At 36.1% G+C, this 20,527-nt stretch overlaps 1 protein-coding gene across 1 annotated transcript in view; it reads left to right on the forward strand.

The window, feature by feature from the left end:
* Akt3 (AKT serine/threonine kinase 3) overlaps positions 1 to 20,527 on the forward strand; it is a 208,483-nt gene that overhangs the window by 106,189 nt on the left and 81,767 nt on the right. Inside the window, exon 3 of the mRNA XM_027418888.2 lies at positions 97 to 222. Coding sequence (XP_027274689.1) covers positions 97 to 222 — 126 coding nt within the window. The remainder of the gene's footprint in view (positions 1 to 96; positions 223 to 20,527) is intronic.

Genomic DNA, 20,527 nt, shown 5'->3' on the forward strand with positions numbered 1-20,527 from the left:
AGGCTAATGTTCAGGTCATATTATGCCATAATTTATTTTTTTAAACAAAAATGACTTCATTCTTGGCATTAACATATATATTCTTTCTTCGTGTAGGAGAATATATAAAAAATTGGAGGCCAAGATATTTCCTTTTGAAGACAGATGGTTCATTCATAGGCTATAAAGAAAAACCTCAAGATGTGGACTTACCTTATCCCCTCAACAACTTTTCCGTGGCAAGTAAGTGTATAAACTTAATTCACCTTGGGTTTACTTATTTGCATGGCTTTATGTGTTGTATGTGTTAATGTGTCTGAAAAACCAGTGCAGAATTTTGGTTTACATTTAATTGCAAAGAAATTGTCAACTCTGTAAGATTTTCAACTCCTTAAAATAGAGACGTATAATCTTTTCCAGTGCAATATAGTTTATTTTTCATATTTAGAGTTTAATATGATAAATGTAATTGCCCAGTTATATACTTCATGTTTTTCTTTATAAAATGTACATAAGGACCTGTGAACTTGGTCATGAAATGTTATGTTACTTCCTACATTTCCTTCCAGAATTCTCTGTCACAATGTTTGGTTGATTGATTGATATATACATATTTTCTATTAGAAATCATTTTTCAGGGACAATATGTGTGACTGGAAGGTGAACAGAATTGGGGTACATAATGGAAACCCCCAAAAGTCAATAAAGAAGTTATAAAAAAGAACTGTATTCAGTAATCTCAAGGGGCTAAATGTTCCAACAGAATAAAACTGAAAAAATGTTTAGAAAAATGAAGCCTAAAAATACTTACTTCATACTAGTGTATCTAAAATTAAGTGATAATATAAGTTAGTTGCAATTGTTAGAGATTCCTCATCTCTCTGATCTGGTAGAGGTGTGTGCATTTATGTCCTTCCTTGGTGAACAAATAAGTTGTTCAAATACCAAAAAAATTATTTTTCTGAGATTATTTTATGTTATACTCATATTTGCATTTCTTATGAATATCTAACAAAATGCTTATAGTTTACTTAGAAATGTTGGCTTTGTTTATTTGAAAGATGACTGTGATAATAACAGTGGTTATTTTTATTCTTTCATGTTATGATCAAGCTTTTAAATGGTCTATACTTACTGACCCAATAAAAAGATCTTGCTGTGTTAATCTAGAAGTAACGCATTTTGAAGTTCAAATTGGAGTGTGTAATGATGAGATATAGTCTATAGTGTTAAAATTTTCAATTAGACAACCTCCTGTACTCTGTTTTGGTTGGATGTTATTTGTTAGATATATTTGAAAATGATAGAAGAGAGAATTGAACTTTGTACACATAATTAAATAACCCAAGAAAATCCTAGAAAACATTTAAGTATTATAAAATTTATTTTACTATATAGAAACGTCAAACTTTATTTTCAGGTTTAAAAATAAACCTAAAAGAGAATGGAATTACAAATAATTGAAGAATACTAACTTTATCAGATTTTAATCATGCCCTTTACCCTCCTGGATAAGTCTCCCAGATCCTCCCTCTGCAGTCATGTCAGTGAATTTTTATGTATAGAATTTTTTTATTTTTTGAAATGATAGTGCCCTATCATCACATAAATTATACATATACATGTGTATATGTGCATGTATCTGTGTGTATTAAGGAAAACATCATTTTCTCCATCAAAACATGTTCATTATAAATTGTTCTAGAACGTAAGAAATCATTTAAAATCCTTTTCACAATTCTTTTGAATTTTAAATTGCTTTAAGGTATGTATTTTCAGTTTAAAGGTATTTTGATTGAACATTTGCTTATTAAAATGGTAGAAATTATTAATCTTTTAAACAGTTGCCATGTCCTGCCTAAGTAGTTTGTCCATTTTACTAGCAATTCTATTGGTTTGTTTAAAATAATTTCTAAAAGTATAGAAAAGTCTCTATCTGCTGATCAAAATGCAGCATTTTTTGACCTTATGAAATTTCACACCCCAACAAGTTTTAAAGACATACTGTATGTCACAGTCTGCCAACATCTGCTCTAGCACTTCCCCTGGCAGAGGCTGAAATAATGTGTACTTGTGGAGAGAGCCTACTTAGTGACTGACAGCTTCTCCATAAAATAATAGCAGTTGACATCTGTAATTTCTACTTGCACATCAAAGTCCTTGTTGGGACTTGACTTTCACATGTAAAGTTGTAGTTGAACCCCTGATTTTCAGGATTATTATCTTAGATCTTACCATGACTCCATTATTTAAATTTTCTTTATTTGTAAAATTACTATAACCTAAAATTATGTAAATAATTAAGGTAATAATACCTTAATTGAAAGGAGATAATTGAAAGAAATGGCCCAGATTTGAACTTTGGCACATGCTCTGAGTATGATTGGAAGCAGATCATTTTTTAAAACTCCGATTGTAAGATTTTCTTCATCAACATACTGGACTTCTGTTTGCTGCTTTGTAAGGTGGAGTTTGAGCAGGTCCTTGAAGATTAAATAAATAAAATGCTAATTCAGACAAAGGAGGAGGTATTGATGGCAGAGAGTGACAGTGCTTTTATGAGGTATTAGTGGAAAGAACCTATATACCCTATTTTCTTTGACTGATAGTTCCTCACTTGCCTTGGCCCACATTGGAGTATTGTTCTCAAAGAGGCTGGAGAAATGGCTCAGCAGTTAATAGCACTTGTTGACTGTGGCTCAATGCCATCTGTAACTCTGGTTCCAGGGCATCTGGCACCCTGTGGCACATGGCACACATTCAGACAAGCAGGCACATACACATGCACATAAATAAACACAAAATTTAAAAATTAAAAGAATTTGACTAGCCTTAATATTTCTTAGATATGTTAAGAAATACTAAATATACCATTGATAGCTACAGTTTGAGTCCCCTGTTTTTCCACTAATTAAAAATGTTCCTTCATGGGCTGGCTTGGTATGGATCAGTTGGATTTCTGCTTTCTGTCCACAAGTTTGGCTATTCAGTGACCATATAAAACAGGTGCAGCAGAGCTTGCCTTTATACCAAGTTTCTAGTGGCAGAGAAAGGCTGCTTCATGGAACTCATGGCTTGGCCAACCAGCCTAATCTGTGCGCTCCAGGTTTAGTAGGAGACTACCTCAAAGGTAGGATGGAGAGTAATTGAGGAAGGTACTTGACGTCTAGCCTGTGCACACATGTGCACACTGTATATTCATGTGGATACACACATAAACATGTATACATCTAAATGGACTTCAGTACAATTTCACAGAAGTTGGCTTTTTACTCTTTTGAAAAAGTTATAATATGAACTAGAAAGATTTAAAGATTTTTCTGGTCTTACATTTGATTTTCTACCCTTCTTCATAACATTGTCCAGACTAGGGGTATAGCTTAGAGGTAAAGTACACCTTTAGCATATATAAGACACTGGGTTTAATCCCCAGTATCTGGATAAAATAATACTCAAAGTCCTTCTATTCTCAATGTTTCCACTTTTTTTTTTTTATTTTGAGATTTATGTATTTTGTGTGTGAGTGCTCTATCTGCATGTACACCTGCACTCCAGCAGAGGGCACCAGATCTCTCTCTAGGTGGTTGTGAGTCCCCATGTGGTTGCTGGGAATTGAACTCAGGACCTCTGGAAGAATAGCCAGGGCTATTGAACACTGAACCATCTCTCCAGCCCCTGATTCTACTTAGTCTAACTTCTTCCCTTATTTATCTGATTGAAACCACTTTTGATGATTTCTAATGTGAGGGAAAAGTAAACATTTTTTTCTTGCTGTGGGGTGTGTTGGGTTCATGGCTAAGGTCCCTATAAACAAAAGACAGATAAACAAAAGAAAAATATACATACACATTTGTTTACCACTGATTTTTGCCTAGACTTTGGAAACTAAGACTCAAAGAAGACTAGTATGTTTTTATGCTTTGGATCCCTCACCACAGTTTCACTTTATAGCCCTGAATGGCCTGGAGCGTGCTCTGTAGACTAGGCTGACTTCAAACTGACAAGAGTTCTTCTTGCTTCAGCATCCCCAGTGATGGAATTCAAGGCATGTGTATTAATGAAGAGGTAGATAATCATGGAGAAATATGACTGGAAATGTGAGTTCTGATCATGGTGTTAGGCTGGGGAGAACTGAGCAAGGCCTGTGTGTTGAGAACTGGAGAGATGAGGACATCTTCCCAGGAATAGGAAGGGCACTTGTTAAAGGAGGAACTAGGCTCTGCTGCATAGGACTCAGCAAGTCTTCACCACACTGCTGGCCTCTTCAGGGGAAATGGGCCCAGGAGAACATGGACAGGGACCTTCATGCTTTACTCCCCCCCCCCAATACCAAGGTAATGTATTTGGCTAAACCCCCTCATTAAGCTTAAACTTAATTTTCAATTTTAATTTGTTTTCTGGGTTGGTGTGGAGGCTGCATTTCATCTGCTGACAAAGATTTTGAGATGGTCTTTCCCTCTGTGCTGTGAGGTTTCTTTCTGTCATTGATTTTTTTCCTTTGCATGGTATATAATTTGTGTATAATATAGTATAGTATAGTATATAGTATTAAAGGAACACCTGCTCAGGAATTTGTAGTTACAAACTGTCCATCTTACTCCCACTTATCATGTATTCAGACCAATCTGCTCTCCTGAGAACTATGTTGTCACATTAATTTCACTACAAGTTACTGCCACCATAGATGTTTTATAGCCTTTACTGCCCTCGACTGTCCTCAGGACGGTTATCTATTTTCCCTAGATACTCAGTATTTCAGTTCTGCGTCTGCTTGAGCTAGCTCTATCTCCCTTCTTTTTCTTTCCTTCACATCTCTACCACACTCTAAATCCATTTCTAGTTCTGCTAATTTTATTCCTATGTTTGAACCTGCTACACAGGTTCAAATGGAAGAACTTTAACTATTTTCCTAGAATGAATCACTCATTTACTCTCTTAATTCTTAACTAGATTCTCTGTTTCTAGCTTGTGCCACTCATGTTCTTCTTCACTTGTCTGTCAAATTGATCTTTCTAAAATTACATCCTAACTGTGCCATCCATCCCCCCATGTAAACCCTGCCTTGGATCTTCATTGCCGACTGGATGACATCCAGCTTCCTTAATGTATCATACCAGGATCTCTTCAATCTGGCCTCTCCTTTCAACTCCTGCTTCATGTCTCTTCTGCTCTGTGATGCTGTTTCAACAGTGCTGAGCTGTTTATAACTCCCTGAAAAGTTTGCTGCTTTTTGCTCCTTTTCTTGACTTCTGGTTGGCATGTCCTTATCTTCTGTTTGTCTGTATAATTTTCTTTTGTCCTTTAATTCATATTTAAATTTATTTCCCCATTCATTCCTTCAAAACTATTCCCTTACCTTTCTCAAACTGTGTGTGTGTGTGTGTGTGTGTGTGTGTGTGTGTGTGTGTGTGTGTGTGTGTGTGTATCACATTTTTTTGGTTATCTTCTTCCTGAATATGCCCCACTTACTAGTCTGAGTTATTTTAGGTGAAGTAGTTTAATCTTATATCCTAGTGTCTATATATTGTGACTTTAATAATACTCAGTTATTCTTGAATATCTGAGCATACTTTGTAAATTTATCCTTTTAGATTAAAAAATGAAGTCTTTAGAGTCAATGTTTTGCTTAAGGTTATCTTACTAAGTAATGATATTTAAATATCAAGCTTAAAACTATATTCTTCAAGGCTGAATAGATGGCTCCTGAGTTAAGAGTGTATAATACTGACCTGAGTTCAACTTCCAGCCCCTATATCAGATGACTCATAACTGCCTGTAACTCCAACTTCAGGGAAATTGTCGCCTCTGGCTTCCATGAGACCTTGTACTCACTGGCACAAAACTCATACACATAATTAAAAATAAATGAATCTTTTAAAAAATGATGCAGTACTCTGCTGTCATTTAAATGTCACTCCTTTTCCTCCCTTCTTACTAGACTATTATGTGAGTCAATGTATTATGTACTTATCTTCTTATTGTGATAAAATGCCTAAAAGAAGCAACTGATTTATTTTGGCTCATAGCTTTTGAGGTTGTCCTTCATGATAGGTTCATCCTTTTGCTTTGAGTTCATGCTGAAAGCATGTACCAGAGTAAAATGCTTTACTGTATAACCAGGGAACAAAAAGAGAAAGGACCAGGATACTCTAACCACTTTCAAGAATATGGTGCCAATAACACACAGACTTCCCAGCAGGCCCATCTTTTAAAAGTTTCCACCATCTCCCACGGGCGCCAAGCTAAGCACCAAACATCCAACATGTGTCTTGTGGGAAATATTTATTTAAATTGCTCAGTATCCATTGGTACACAAAATGGAAATTCATGAAGTACTAATGGATGTGGATAACAACAGGTGACTTTTATTGTATGTTGAGTGTATCAAATCAAATACGGAGTATGAATGAGGTGCCTTCTAAATGCAGTGATGTAGAGATGAAATTTATATATTTTTAAAGCAAAGTATAACTCTTAAACTTATTTCTCTTTTATTTTTTATTTAAAAACAACCTTATTTTACATACCAATTCCAGTTCCCTCTCCCTCCCATCCTCCCGCTCTTCCCACCATCTCCCCATCCCACCTCCATCCACTCCTCAGAGAGGCTGAGGCCTCCCATGGAGGATCATCAAAGTCTGTTACATCATTTGGGGCAGGACTGAGGTCTTCTCCCCTATATCTAAGCTGAGAGAATATCCCTCCATAGGGAATGGGCCTTAAAAGGCCAGTTCATGCACTAGGGATAAATACTGATCCACTGCCAGCAGCCCCATAGCCTGACCAAGCCCCCCAACTGACACCCACATTCAGAGGGCCTAGTTCAGTCTTATACAGGTTCCCCAGCTGTTTGTCTGAAGTCTGTGAGCTTCCACTTGCTCAGATCAGCTGTTTCTGTAGGTTTCCCCAGCATGGTCTTGACCCCTTTGCTCATTACTCCTCCCTCTCTACAACTGGATTCTAGGAGTTTGGCTCAATGCTTAGCTGTGTGTGTCTGCTTCTGTTTCCATCAGCTACTGGGTGAAGGCTCTATCATGGTATTTAAGGTAGTCATCAATCTCATTATCATGGAAGAGTATTTAAGGTAGCCTCTCCACTATTGCTTAGAGTATTAGTTGGGGTCATCCTTGTGGATTCCTGGGAATTTCCCTAGTGCCAAGTTTCATGTTAAGTCCATAATGGCTCCCTCTATCAAGGTATCTCTTTCCTTGCTCTCCTTCTCTGTTCTTCCCCCAACTCGATCTTCCTGATCCCTCATGTTCTCCTCCTCCCCCTGTCCATGCTCCCAGTTTACTCAGGAGATTTTGTCCCTTTTCCCTCCTGGGGGCATGGGTATTCAGGTATGTCTCTCTTAGGGTCCTGTTTGTTTCCTAGCTTCTCTGAGGCTGTGGATTGTAGGCTGGTAATCCTTTACTCTGTGAAACTTGACTTATTTCTAATAATCATAGATTGAGGTCATCATTGAGGAAACATACATAATGGATTAAAAAATGCTGCTAAAACCACACATTGTCACAAGGTACTTTAACCAAAGTAGCTTTTCTGTCCAGTAGCCATGATCTTTGATATTTTACAGCTATCATTTTTTCACTGAATTCATAGATTGTTAAACTTCAAAGTGGAAATAATTCCTCTATGGAAGACTGAGTAACTGCTTAGATATCTTTGGGCTCATCCATTTTCTGCACGGTTCTGTCTTAGGCTTTGTGGTAGGAAGCAGGGAGAGTCACCAACTGTCCCAAGAAGCACCTCTTAGGATTCTGCCTTTCTAGGTATTGTAAATGTTGGTCCATCCTGAAAATGTCTCTTTTCTAAAACCTCTCTTTAATATCTTTTATTAAAAAAATAGGACACCTATATTTCTAGACCATTTTAAAAAAAATGTTTTCTATCCTATTTTTTCCTTGTTTTGAAAGTAGAAAAATATGAGTCTTAAAACCATCAGTTTTAAAGGTTTGTTGATCATTTTATTTGGTGCCTCCTGGATTGTATCATAAAGTTTTTTATATAGGAATTTGTTAACATTGCACACATAGTAGGGGAAGAAAACATGGGTTTAGATGCCAAAATTAATTTTTAAAGAAAATAAATGTCAGAACTTGTGAAAGAAGCAACATATATTATCTGTGGTTACTTAAGAGTTTATTTTTGAGTTGTTAACATAGAATCCAGATGAGAGGGTTTTGAAGAAGGAAAGGTATTGTTAAGTACACAAGCATTTTAAGTCAGAAATTAATACCTTGCTTGAGTATCTGGTAATATTGTATGGTAGGTGTGTATCTTCAAATGAACAAGCTGTCAATCAGCTCTTTCTGTTACCAGCCAGCTCAGGTCCTTATTAATCTTAAGTTCAGATATTCTCTTCTGTGTAATACTTGGAAGCAATGCATAGGATATGTCTAGGACAATGTTGTGCAAATACTGTTCCTTCTCTCAGGAAAAAAAAAATCTTGGAGTTGCTCCATTTTTTTTTACACAGGGAAGCTGAATTATTACTATTTTTTACTTACTCCATAAACACTTACAAAAATAAAAATTATGTCAATGTTTATATACCTCATATCTTTTCAATATTTCTATATATGTCTTAGTATTCTATAGTTATTGTTGTGGTAGTGGTGGGGATTAAACCCAGGGCCTATCACATATTTGGAAATTTTGCTGATAAGGTACACCCTAGCTCTTCATGATTGTTTTTTTATGTAAATTGCCACATTCTGTTAAGTTAGGTGCCATGCCTATTCATAAGTATCTTTACTCTGAATGACTTCTTAGACTATTTTATGTACTTAATCCTTTGAAGGTTGGATGTGTTTTTATTACTAATTGTGAGGAAACTTAGATAAATGGGGAATTAAGTCTAGTAGTAGGTATATCACACTGTAAGAAACAGATGCCTTATTTAAAAATTAATCAGAAAGTGACAGTATAAAGTTAGTCAAATGGCTTTGGAAGGACCAAGTTTGCAGGCTGAGGAATGCCCTTGTGACAGATGTTGCCTCTATATAGTCAGAAGTTGCCTTTTTCTTTTCATAATTTTTTAGTGTCTTTCTAAATCTTTTAAAAGAAATTCTGGCTTACTATCTACTGGGAATAAATTAAGTTGTTTGTAAATTGAATTACTGCTGCTTTAGAAAGGGAGAGGATGTGGTAGGTAATGGTTTTAAGGAAACCACGCCAGGACTGGTAAGTGCCATCATCTTACAATCTGACTCCAGGATGGAAGTAGACTCCAGCAGAAGTAGCTTCCTCTGCTCCTACTCTTCTCTTTCTGCCACCACTTTCCCAAGGTCAGTAATCTCTCATCTATCATAAGAGATGGCCTATCTGTAATTGTTACTGAGCTACTTTTAAGTACTTTTGACTAACTTTTTCCTTGTTTGTTCTTGTGTTCCTAGATAACAACTTTGCATACATGTACTCTGTTTTGAAAGCCTATCATGTGTGCTAACATAATTTGGATATATTATGAAATTTAATATGTGTATTTAGTCTCTATAGGAGCAGAGCAAATAGAGTAGAAACACATATATATGAGATTTATTAGAGTGGTTTAGAAAGTAGTGGAATGATAGCTGTCTCCTGATGGCAGTTGTTCAGTCCATGAGACTGGTGTCTCAGCAGTCTCAGTCTGGTGCAGGAGTTCTAGGAAGTCCTGGGGAGCTGCTGGTCTTCTGTCTCTGTTGGGATCCTGAAGAAGAAGTTTCTAATAAGCAGTGAAGGAATGCCTCAGCAACAGGATAGATGAACTTGCTAGTGAGAGTGAAGGTAAGCAAGCAAAAAGCAAAAGCTTCCTTCTTTCATGTCCTTTTATGTGGGCTGCCACTAAAAGTTGTGGCCCAGATTTAGGGTGGGTCTTCCCACCTTAAATGATCCAATCAAGAAAAATCCCTCACAACTGTGTCTAGCTGCTTGGGTTTTACTTAATTCCAGATGTAGTCAAGTTGAAAACCAAGATTAGCCACCACAATATGTAAATACATATTTAGGAAACCTAAGTTCTTGTGAATATTTAGAAAGTTTTTTTATTGGGAGTGTTATGTTCTATACATTGTACCAAGTACTCAGAGAAATAAAGAAGGAAGGAAAACAACTTTTAAAAAAATGTTACCATGTGGTACACCATTACATATAATGTTACCTCATCTAATCCTTACAGTAACACTATGAGGTAAATAGTGTGTTTTCTATTTTGAAAAGGTCTAGAAAATTGTGACATGCTTATTTGATAGTTGTCAGAGCCAGAAGTTAAATGCATGACTAACAATGCAAACTTTGAATTCTGTGTTAACCTCAGTACTCAACAGATAGCAGGTAATAGTCATTGGATCTGAAGAATATGTACTGTAGTGGCAAAAATGCTCCGTGACACTTGGCATTAGTGCTTGAAATGCTTCATGATTAAAATCTGGAGTAAGTTTGACAATTAAAATATGAAGTTTAGGAAAGGGAGATTCATTAGAAACTGGACTATTAGAAAAATCTCTTTGATTGAGATTGAGATTATTTAGAAAAATAACATTTTTAGTAACATTTTTAAAGGACAGGCTGGATTCTAGGTAACAGTACCACTCTAATTAAAAAAAGTATTTCTCAGAAACTTGGGCTGAATATCTTTCCTCTTCAATTAAGTGGGTATGAAATCCTCAGGAATGAATCAAAGCTCGACATATAGAATGGATAATACTGGAGGAAACGTGTGTTTTAGGCTTACAATTGCTGTTATGAAACACCATGACCAAAAGCAACTTGGGGAGGAAAGTGTTTATTTCATTCATAGTTCCATATAACACTTTGTCATCAAAACCATTGAGGGCAAGAACTCAGGAGTTGAGTTCAGGAACCTAGAGGCAGGAGCTGATGCAGAGACCATGGAGGCATGCTGCTTACTGGCTTGCTCATCATGGCTTGCTCAGCCTGCTTCACTATACAACCCAGGACCTCCTATCCCGGAGTGGCACCACCCACAATGGCCTTCTCACATCAATCACTATTTCAGAAGATGTTCCACAGGCTTGCCTACATACCAGTCTCATGGAGGCATTTCTCACTTGGGGTCCTTCCTCCCAGGTGACTCTAGCCTATGTCAAATTGACATAAAATTAACCATCTTAGAGGGATAACTAAAAGAAAGAAACATGCCACTTGAAATAGTTAATAGTGCTTAATCACCCCAGATATTCCAGATATTTGTTTTCCCAAAGCTAGAATTAGGCCCTAGGAATTCTGTTAACTTACCTGGTGTTTTGCATACAGTTTCTCTATTATCATTGTTATTTATTGTCTTGTTATTAATACAGATAAGTACTGCATTTTATTTATTTATTTATTTATTATTTTTTCAAGACAGGGTTTCTCTGTGTAGCTTTGGAGCCTATCCTAGCACTCGCTCTGGAGACCAGGCTGGCCTCGACCTCACAGAGATCTGCCTGCCTCTGCCTCCCGAGTGCTGGGATTAAAGGTGTGCGCCACCAACGCCCAGCTTAAGTACTGCATTTTAAATCCCATCTTAGGGTAATGTTTTTAAACTAAAAATGTTTTTAACTACCATTTTTAACTTGGAAAGGATAGATGTCTCTTGAAATATTCCATTCATAAAATAAAAACCATTCTTTTCTGTAGGGGTGGTGTAGTAATGTGGGTAGAGAGAGGACAGTTTGAGTATCATCTAACCAATGTATATGTAACAAGTCACACATGGTGGACTTAACTGTAGAGTTTGTTTTGCATTGAGTTTCTTAGTGATAGGTCAGTATTTTTCAGTTATTCAAGCCAGAATTTATTAAATGTATAAATTACTAGATACCAAGCCAACTTTGATGAAGAGCTAGGATCCTTGTATTATGCATTCTTGTATTTTCTTCTATGATACCTTTCATAATGATAAAAATAATTCTGTTCCTTTCCAACTGCAATCAGTTATGCCCTGATAAATCTATACAAGATGTCTGGTTGAGTATATATGGTTTTTTATGTAATTTAGTCCTTGACTATTTCTTTTTAGTAAATCATTTTTGCAGCTTAAAATTTTAGTGTCTAGAAAGTAGAGATTGTGTGTGGTTTAAAAAATAATAATGAGAATCATGATTATGTGCCAATCATAACTGGTGCTTTAATCCCATCTTAAAATTTAATACATAGAGAATTGGGACTCCTATGAGTAAGGAAAGAATTGACATTAGAAAAAAATCATACTATGTATTACTTACTTTACTTTTTATAGATACATTTATCATAAGAAACATGATAAAAAATGTCATTCCTTTTAAAGAAAAACTAGATTATAAAGCAGTCCTATAGACATTGAAAGTATTCTTAGAGTCTCAAAGCAAGTAACTCTCTTAACTTGAATTCAGTTTGACTATATATGGAGTTAAGCTTCTTCAATTAATGAGTAGTCAATACCCACAGGAACACAGATCTTCCCCATATGACACATGGTGCATCAATACAGATTCTTATATTCTCAAAGTATATTTTGAGTATGGTGAACCTGTTTAGGGTAGATCATGGTGAATTGCAGAGGTAGCAATCAGGTCTCTGATTATTTTATAAAAAAATATTTGTGTAATTTTGACCAGATCGCATAACTGTTCTAAATCAGAATTTTGTTATATGTAGAATAAAGGAGTTAGTTGAATCATCTCCAGAGTCCTTAACTTTTAAAAATTCTTGATTTCAAATTCTTAAACCATTATTCAATTGAGACTAATAGTAATAAATTACCACTAATTAAGCACTTGCCTGTTATGCATTGTACACATATGTCATATTTTTAAAGCCATGTCCTCAACATGGCAATACTGCTCTGAGTGCGAGAACTGCGAGCACACCCATGGTGCTCAGTCATTGGGGCCAGTGCTCATACTGGCTCCCTCCTCACTGCAGCATGTCCACACGCTTAGGGCTTTAGGGCCAAAGTTTTTCTAGTGGGGACTTCAGAAGTTTAGGGCTTACTGTGCCTCTTGACTATTTTGTCAGTGTTAAGAATCAAATCTTGTAATTCTCAACTAGTGTATAAAGATATATGTCAGAATTTTAGGCTACTACTATTTAAGAAAAGTAAAACATTGCAGAGAAACCACTAGTATGCAAAGCTTTCAGCATTGTTCTTCAAATTACAACAGAAGTCACAGCACAGACATTAAGTTTCAGAGGAAAGACAGCTGGATATTTTTGATAAATTATAATTATCATCCTTTTTACAATTTGTATTTGAGGTTGTGTTTTGTCGATTCTCCAGAATGGTTATTGCTAAATCACTACTGCCTTACTGCCCCTTCCTGTGTCTTTGTTGATTTAAAAAACATTTGTTAAATTTCTAGTAATGTTAAATGAGGCCTAAGGCCAGAGTGGAAGGAAGGGCCTTTCAACCTCAGTATTTAGAAACGATATAGAAGAATTGTTTTGGGTTGGAAATAATACATAATTAAGCAGATGCTAATGAAAAAATGCAATGCAGAGGAAGAGAAAAGAGATTGGGGTGCTGTTTGGAAGTTCCATAGAGGAGAGTACATTGCCCCTTTATTATAACAATGTTTCTGCACTATAATAAGGCCTTTCACTGCAAGTTCAGCCTTTTTCATTCATTTGTTTTGTGCTCTGCTTCCTCTGTTACTAATTGTCAGCACAATAGTCTTCCAACTATCAAGTCTCAGTGTCCTTTTGGACCAATTTGTCATTGTCTTTCTCTCTCACCCCCCAACCCATGCACTCAGAATCTATTAACCATGGTTGCATTTTTAGATATTTTGTATGTTTTAAAATGGCAGTGCTTTTGAAACATGCCAGAATAGTTCATGGTAATTGAGTCATCTAACTCGCAATAGTTACTGCTTCCAAAATGCATTCTGACAGTTTCTATAGGCTATTCTTATAAGACAACTTAAAAATATATATATATATATATATATATATATATATATATATATCTTTAAGGCAATAATTTGCTAATTCTTTTTGAACTTCATTGTAGTTTGTGTTATTTACATACTTATTGTTTGCTCTGTAAATTATTCTAAGTTTTGTGACTTTACTAAATTGTATATGTTATTTACCCATTGATAACTCCTTATTTTTATAGATAATTTTACTATGACTAAGGAATAAGCAAATTGTCATAGACTGGCAGAGTTGAATAAATTCTGCTGTAAGATTCAAACATAAAAAAGATTCAAACATAGCTTAGTTGAGATACCTCCTTCCTCGAATTCACAAACCCCAAGATTCAGTCCCAACACCTTGTCAGACTGGGTCTGATGGTGCAGGGCTGTAATCTCAGCACTCATGGTAGAAAGGCAAGATGATCAGAAGTTCAAGGCAATTTTCAGCTAAAAAGTGTGTTTGAGGCCAGCCTGTGCTACATGAGCTCTTAAGGGGAAAAAGATAGTAAACAGAAAAAAAATTTTAAAGTAGTAAATTGCATTTTGTTATAAATGTCATCAAAATATATGCTTAAAATGGTTAAAGTTTTAGATTACTTGTTATAAATATTACCAGATTTTTTAAAGCCATGGCTAATCTATTGCAATAAATAAATATAAAAAACATTATGTCTAATTCCTTATTTTGAGTCTACTAAATGTTTGTATTCTTACTAAAATTCTCTCAGTAAAGTGTTGCACATCACTTTTATGTTTCAATTATTGTTTCAAAATAACCACAGTATATTTTTACTAGCAATTTCATGTATGCAAAGAATGGTTATTCTAGAAAATCCTTAAGAGATGTATTTGTTTCATGAAAGGCAGAATGTGGTGTATAGAAAATATGAAAAGTATTGATGGATGAAATACTGACTCCCAAAATTTACTTTGGGTAAATAGTGGTAAATATGGTAACCATATTCATTAAAGAAAAATTTATTTTGAGAGGTTCAAGATTTAAATCCACAAATAGTATCCCATGTAACTACTAAGTAGTATTTTTAAATGGTATAGTTTGGAATGCAGGTCATAAAGTATCATAGAAAATAATGTTAGTAAACTGATCTTAGGCTCCTCATTATTGACTATGTTATGAAATAAAGAATAAAGATTTATTTTATCTATATTCTTTTATGTGGAAAACTATATGTTGTCTTTGGATAGTGCATAATTGGCTCACACAGCAGTAACTAGAAGTATGGAGCTGGAAGTAGGCAAGTTTAGGGATCAGTTATTTGCCATTAGTAAGTAAACATGTTTATTGCCATCAACTTAATTGTAAGTGTACATGGTGAGACCCAGCCGTGAAGACTCCAGAGAGACTGACTGATGTCTTTCTCCTTGGCTATACTTTACCTGAGAAACAATCAGGACCACAGAGCAGGATTCTACCAGGGAATATTCCTTGTCCTGTTCTTCCTTGTGCAGTGTCAGAGCCAGGAAAAAAAGACCTCCAACCTCTTCTTTCCCACAATATTGTTAGCAGATGAAAATCATCCTGGATTATCATAGATGGAGGGAAACCAAGCCCAGAGAAGGAATAGAAAGGACAACACAGTGGCTAGGTCTAGTCTCTTTGTTTTAACAGATTACTCAGTTTTCAAAGACAATTTTCAGAAGAGCATGGGATTTGGATTCAGATAGTTCTGGGATACATCTTTTAACAGTTTCATACAAGCTGTGCATTTTGGACAAGTTGTTTAGCTAGTTGAGCCTTATAGATTTGCTCATTTATAAAACGGGGCATAATAGTAGTCTTTGGGTTTGTGCTTTGAGGTAGAAACATTCAGGAGCCACTCAGAGTGCAGCATGATTATCATTCAGTGTTGTGCTGAGATTGTTCTCCTTTGGGCATCAACTTACCTGTCTTTGGTGCATTAAATGATTACCTTTTAAGGTAGCATTGTAATTGGACATTGTGTCCTTTTGTTTGAACAGTAGTGAAAACATTAAACAAAAGGAAATGTATTAAATGAAAATATTATACTTCAAAGTTTAAAAGTAAACTTACAGTTGACATCATTTAATTATTCAATATAAACTGTATATGTTTATGATAAATGGAAGGTATTTGTTTACATTGACTATCAGAATTTTTTTGTTTAATTTTGAGTTCTTTGAATGGAGGGAATATGGTCTCAATTTCTTGTCCTGGCTATCCTGGAACTCCCTTTGTAGACCAATTCAGCTTCAAATTTATAGAAATCCACCTGCCTCTGTTTCCTGAGTAATAGAATTAAAGATTTGTGCCACCATGCCCAGCCTTAGCAGAATGTCCTTAAAAGGATAAAATTAGTATTTAAAAGATTAAAAAGGCTGACATAAACATCTTAAACTTTTTAATATAATCTGAACAGATGATTTCTCAGAATTTCTTTTGAAGATTATATATATTGATTTGGCATGTTACAGTCCTGTTAATTGGCTTTCAAGTTTGCAGAAAAATTAGAATTTCGAACAACTTTGTCATCTGTGGTTCAGAATGGTGTAAAGTAAGCAGAGTGTTTGAAATTCAGCTTGTAGTTGGTTACTCTGGAGAGGTTTAACTAGAGTAACTGCCTAATATAACAGTCAGTTTGCCTAATATAACAGTCAGTTTAACAGATATTTGAAAGTAAGCTTCATGGTGGAAGTAGAAACAAACACCCACAACTAATCACTGAACTGAACTGGAACCCAGATGCAGAGAAGGACGAGTGATGAACAAAGGAGTCCAGACCAGGCTGGTGAAACCCATAGAAACAGCTGACCTGAACATCGGGGAATTCTTGCTCCCCAGACTGATATCTGAAATACCAGCATGGGACTGAGCCAGACCCCAGGATCATGGGTTTCAGTGAGGAAACCTCGGCAATCTATGGGACCTCCTGTAGTAGTTCAGTACTTATCCCTAGCATAGGTGTGGACTTTGGGAGCCCATTCCACATAGAGGAATATTCCCTGAGCCAAGACACACCAGGGTGTGCCTAGGCCCTATCCCAAAGGATTCGATAGACTCTGATGACCCCCCTATGGAAGGCCTCACCCTCCCTGGGGAGCAGAAAGGGTATGTGATAGGTAGGGTTTATTTGGGGGAGGTGATAGGGGACGATGGGAGGGAGAAGGGAACTGGGATTGTCATGTAAAACAATCTTGTTTCTAATTTTAATTAAAAAAAAATCTGAAAAAAAAAAAGAAAGCTTCAGGGTTGAAAGCAGAAAGACGCGTAGTGCCCCCCTGCTGTGGACTCCACATGCCCACAGAGGCACAGTCATATATATGCATGTGTCACATATCGCATACATACACACATGCCTGCACATAGGAATAATCTGAAAACTTAATATTTTTGGCATAATATTGTTCATTTTACAGAGTCCTGGGTTGTGCTAATGATTTCATTTTAGGTTCAGTTGATTTTGGTTAGGATGACTTGTCTACTGATGACAGTAGGATATGGAGATCACACATTATTAGGTTTCCAGGACCTAGGTGACCTTTTATGTCCATCAGAACTTTATGAAATTGGGAGGCCTTACATTTGATGTATTTTATTTATAATTAATTTATAGTCTTGATGAATTATTCTCATTACTAATGTAGTGGCTCTCTATGATCTCTTCACCAATTTTACTGTTAAGTCTACTTTATTAGCTATCAGAACAGCTATAACAGCTCATTTACAGTTTTTGTTTGCTTGGTAAATTGTTTTTCATCCTTTGACCCAGTCTTTTGGTCCCTTTACCAGTGGGATGTATTTTTTGGAAACAACAGATAGATTTAGTTTTTTCAATTCAGTCTGACAAACTGTATCTCTTCATTGGTGAGTTCAGTTTATTTACTTTTTACGTTAATATTAAGATACATTCATTTGTTATTACAGTTTTGTTAATTATTTTTTCTGGTAAACTTATGATATTTTCATTTTCCATTTCTATATTTTAGTATGTTGTACTTTGGCAGTTGATGTACTACCAGTCATTTGGAAGAATCATGACACCTTAGTTTTTCATATTTCTTGTGTCTCAGTACTATAATTTGTATGTCCCTTAGTATGGCTTTATCTTCTGGTTTTATTTACTCTTGAAGGCTTAATCCTCAGTGCAATTTAGAGAGCAAAAACCAAGCTGCTTTAACAGCATCAAGTATTAGAAACACAGATATATGCTTAATTGTGGAGATATATTGTTTATGAACTAATAAAGCTTGCCTGGAGATCAGAATGCAAAGCTAGCCACAGCCATAGAAGATGGGCAGTGGTGGCACACACCTTTAGTCCCAGGACTCAGGAGACAGAGGCAGATAGATCTCTGTGAGTTCAAGGCCACCCAGGACTACATGAGCGTGAATAAGTCTAACAGAGAGGTATATAAGACAGGAGGAGCAGGGCCTGGTATTCTGATAATTAGTCTCCAGCCACATTGAGGGAGAGGATCTTTCTTTCATCCTTGGTAGAGGTAAGAGCTCTCTGTTGACTTGGCTGCTTTGCTTCTCTGATCTCCAGCTTGAACCCCAGTATCAGTCTCCAGGTTTTTATTATTTCATTCAACACTTAATGTCTGTTTAAAGCCTTGGAAAAACTGCTATAATGTGCTATCAAGTTAAACATTAAGTAGGATAAGTATGAGCATACTTAATATAATAAAGTCACTGTCTTAGTTGCTTTTGTACTGTAGTGGCAAAGCACCATGATCAAGGAAATTTACAATTTAATTTGGGTCTCACAATTCCAGAGGTTTACAGTCCATGACAGTCTAGACAGGGACCATGGTGGCAGGCAGGCAGGCAGGCAGGCATGGTGCTGGGGCATTAGCTGGGAGTTTACATCCGATCCAGAAGCATGAGGTAGAGGAGAGACTCATTCTCTCTCTCATACCCCTCCCCCCTCTCTCTCTCAGTAAATGAAGGAAGGGAAATAAAGAAAAATGTAAAAATGTATGTTTTAATCTAATGCATTCAAGTTAAAATAGTATTAAAAGTAGAAAGAGAAAAGAGAAGAATCATACAGAAGCAAAACAGAAGATAAGGAGGAAGATAAAAGGTGACTAACAACAAATGCATAAGATTAGAGTAATATATAAAAGGAATAACAAAAATCATACTGTGAAAATATACTAAATAAAAATATTATTAAAGTTTAGTTTTAAAAAAGTGGAAGACAGAGATTAAAAGAAAAGTTGAAGTATCAGTCAGCTCCTCTCTGTGTCTGTGGAAACTGGAATGTGCAAGTGTGTGTGTTGGGAGGGTCTGACGAACTTGTGAACTTTCATCTTTTTTTTTTTTTTCTGGTTTATGCTGTTGCAGAGTCTGTAGTAGGTTAAGTGTCTGATGTCTGCCTGAACTGTCTTCACTTCAATAGCTTCCTCTTTTCCTCTTGTTCATGTGTTGGGACCTCTGTGCACCACACTTAACTTTGCAGTCTGTGGGCTGGGCAGGTTATCCCACCTTACTGAGATACTACCCCTGTCTTGGTGTATATGCTCCAGGGGTGGCTAATTTTCTAGGCAGTGGATGCTCTCCAAGTATGTTGGAACTGTAGCAGTCAGCTATAATACTGTGCTTTGTGCAAGTATAAATACCTGCCCTTGTACTTTCAAGATATGTGGCTCCAGAGTTTTGTCTTCCTGCTAACCTCAAGGTTACAGCTTGCACTCTTCAGGGTGATTCTCAGTTAATGACTCTGTTCCCAGCATGTCCTCATCTTATTGGAGCCTCTTTCTACATACAGTCTGCTACTTTGCAGTGTCTGACCCTCATTCTGTTCAACTGCTTTACCCTGGGCTTGTGGCGCACCAAATTAAGATTCCTTGACCTATAGTTGTTCCCTTTATGCTGTCTCCCAGCATGGCTCAGGTTTGTTTGGTTGGTTGGTTTTACAATAGGTTCTCTTTTAAGACAGTGCCTTTGCCACTGCTCTTACAGTCATGTAGAATAACACAATAGGGTTTCTCTTTACCTCTGACCTATCACTTGAAACAATCACACTGTCTTATCAAACTCATAATTGGATTCTAGGCTTGTGTAGGTTGTGGGCTTTTACTAAGATAGGACTACCCATGTCTTGATTGGCTTACTTTAGAAGTGGCTTCTGCTTTCCTTTCCCTTGTGAGAGAGGTATGAGACTCTAAAATTCATATTTTTAACCATTGTACTATACTTCTTTTCTTTGAAGTCTTCCTAGATATTCCCTGGCATAATCATGACTGACTGATTGTAGTGACTGTATATACCAAGAATTACAAGCAGTTTATTGTTTCACAAGACTTCATAGGGTAAAGACTACCTTCTTAATATATTTGATACTATAATAAGATGGCAAGGGAAAGACGAAGGGCATAATTATAAACAATGAAACTATAGAGGAGGAAAAATGGCAAGTCTGTGTCTAGAGATCTAAAAAAAACGAAATGAGCATGATTTCACCTACACATTAAAGGTTTGGTATTGCTACCACAGTTGGGACTTGCAAATTGATAGCAGTAAAATAAATAGGTATTTCAGATGGTAGAAGCTCCTAAAGCAAAGTTAAAGATACAGGAAAGAACAAGTTGTGTTTGGAAAAATTGAAGAGTCTAGTTGAACTGATTGAACTGACCATAGTGGTAATGGCCTGGAAAGAAATGCTAAGGTTAGGTTGTGAATAA

The sequence above is a fragment of the Cricetulus griseus genome, chromosome 5, assembly GCF_003668045.3.
Source record: "Cricetulus griseus strain 17A/GY chromosome 5, alternate assembly CriGri-PICRH-1.0, whole genome shotgun sequence".
Taxonomy (NCBI): Eukaryota; Metazoa; Chordata; class Mammalia; order Rodentia; family Cricetidae; genus Cricetulus; species Cricetulus griseus.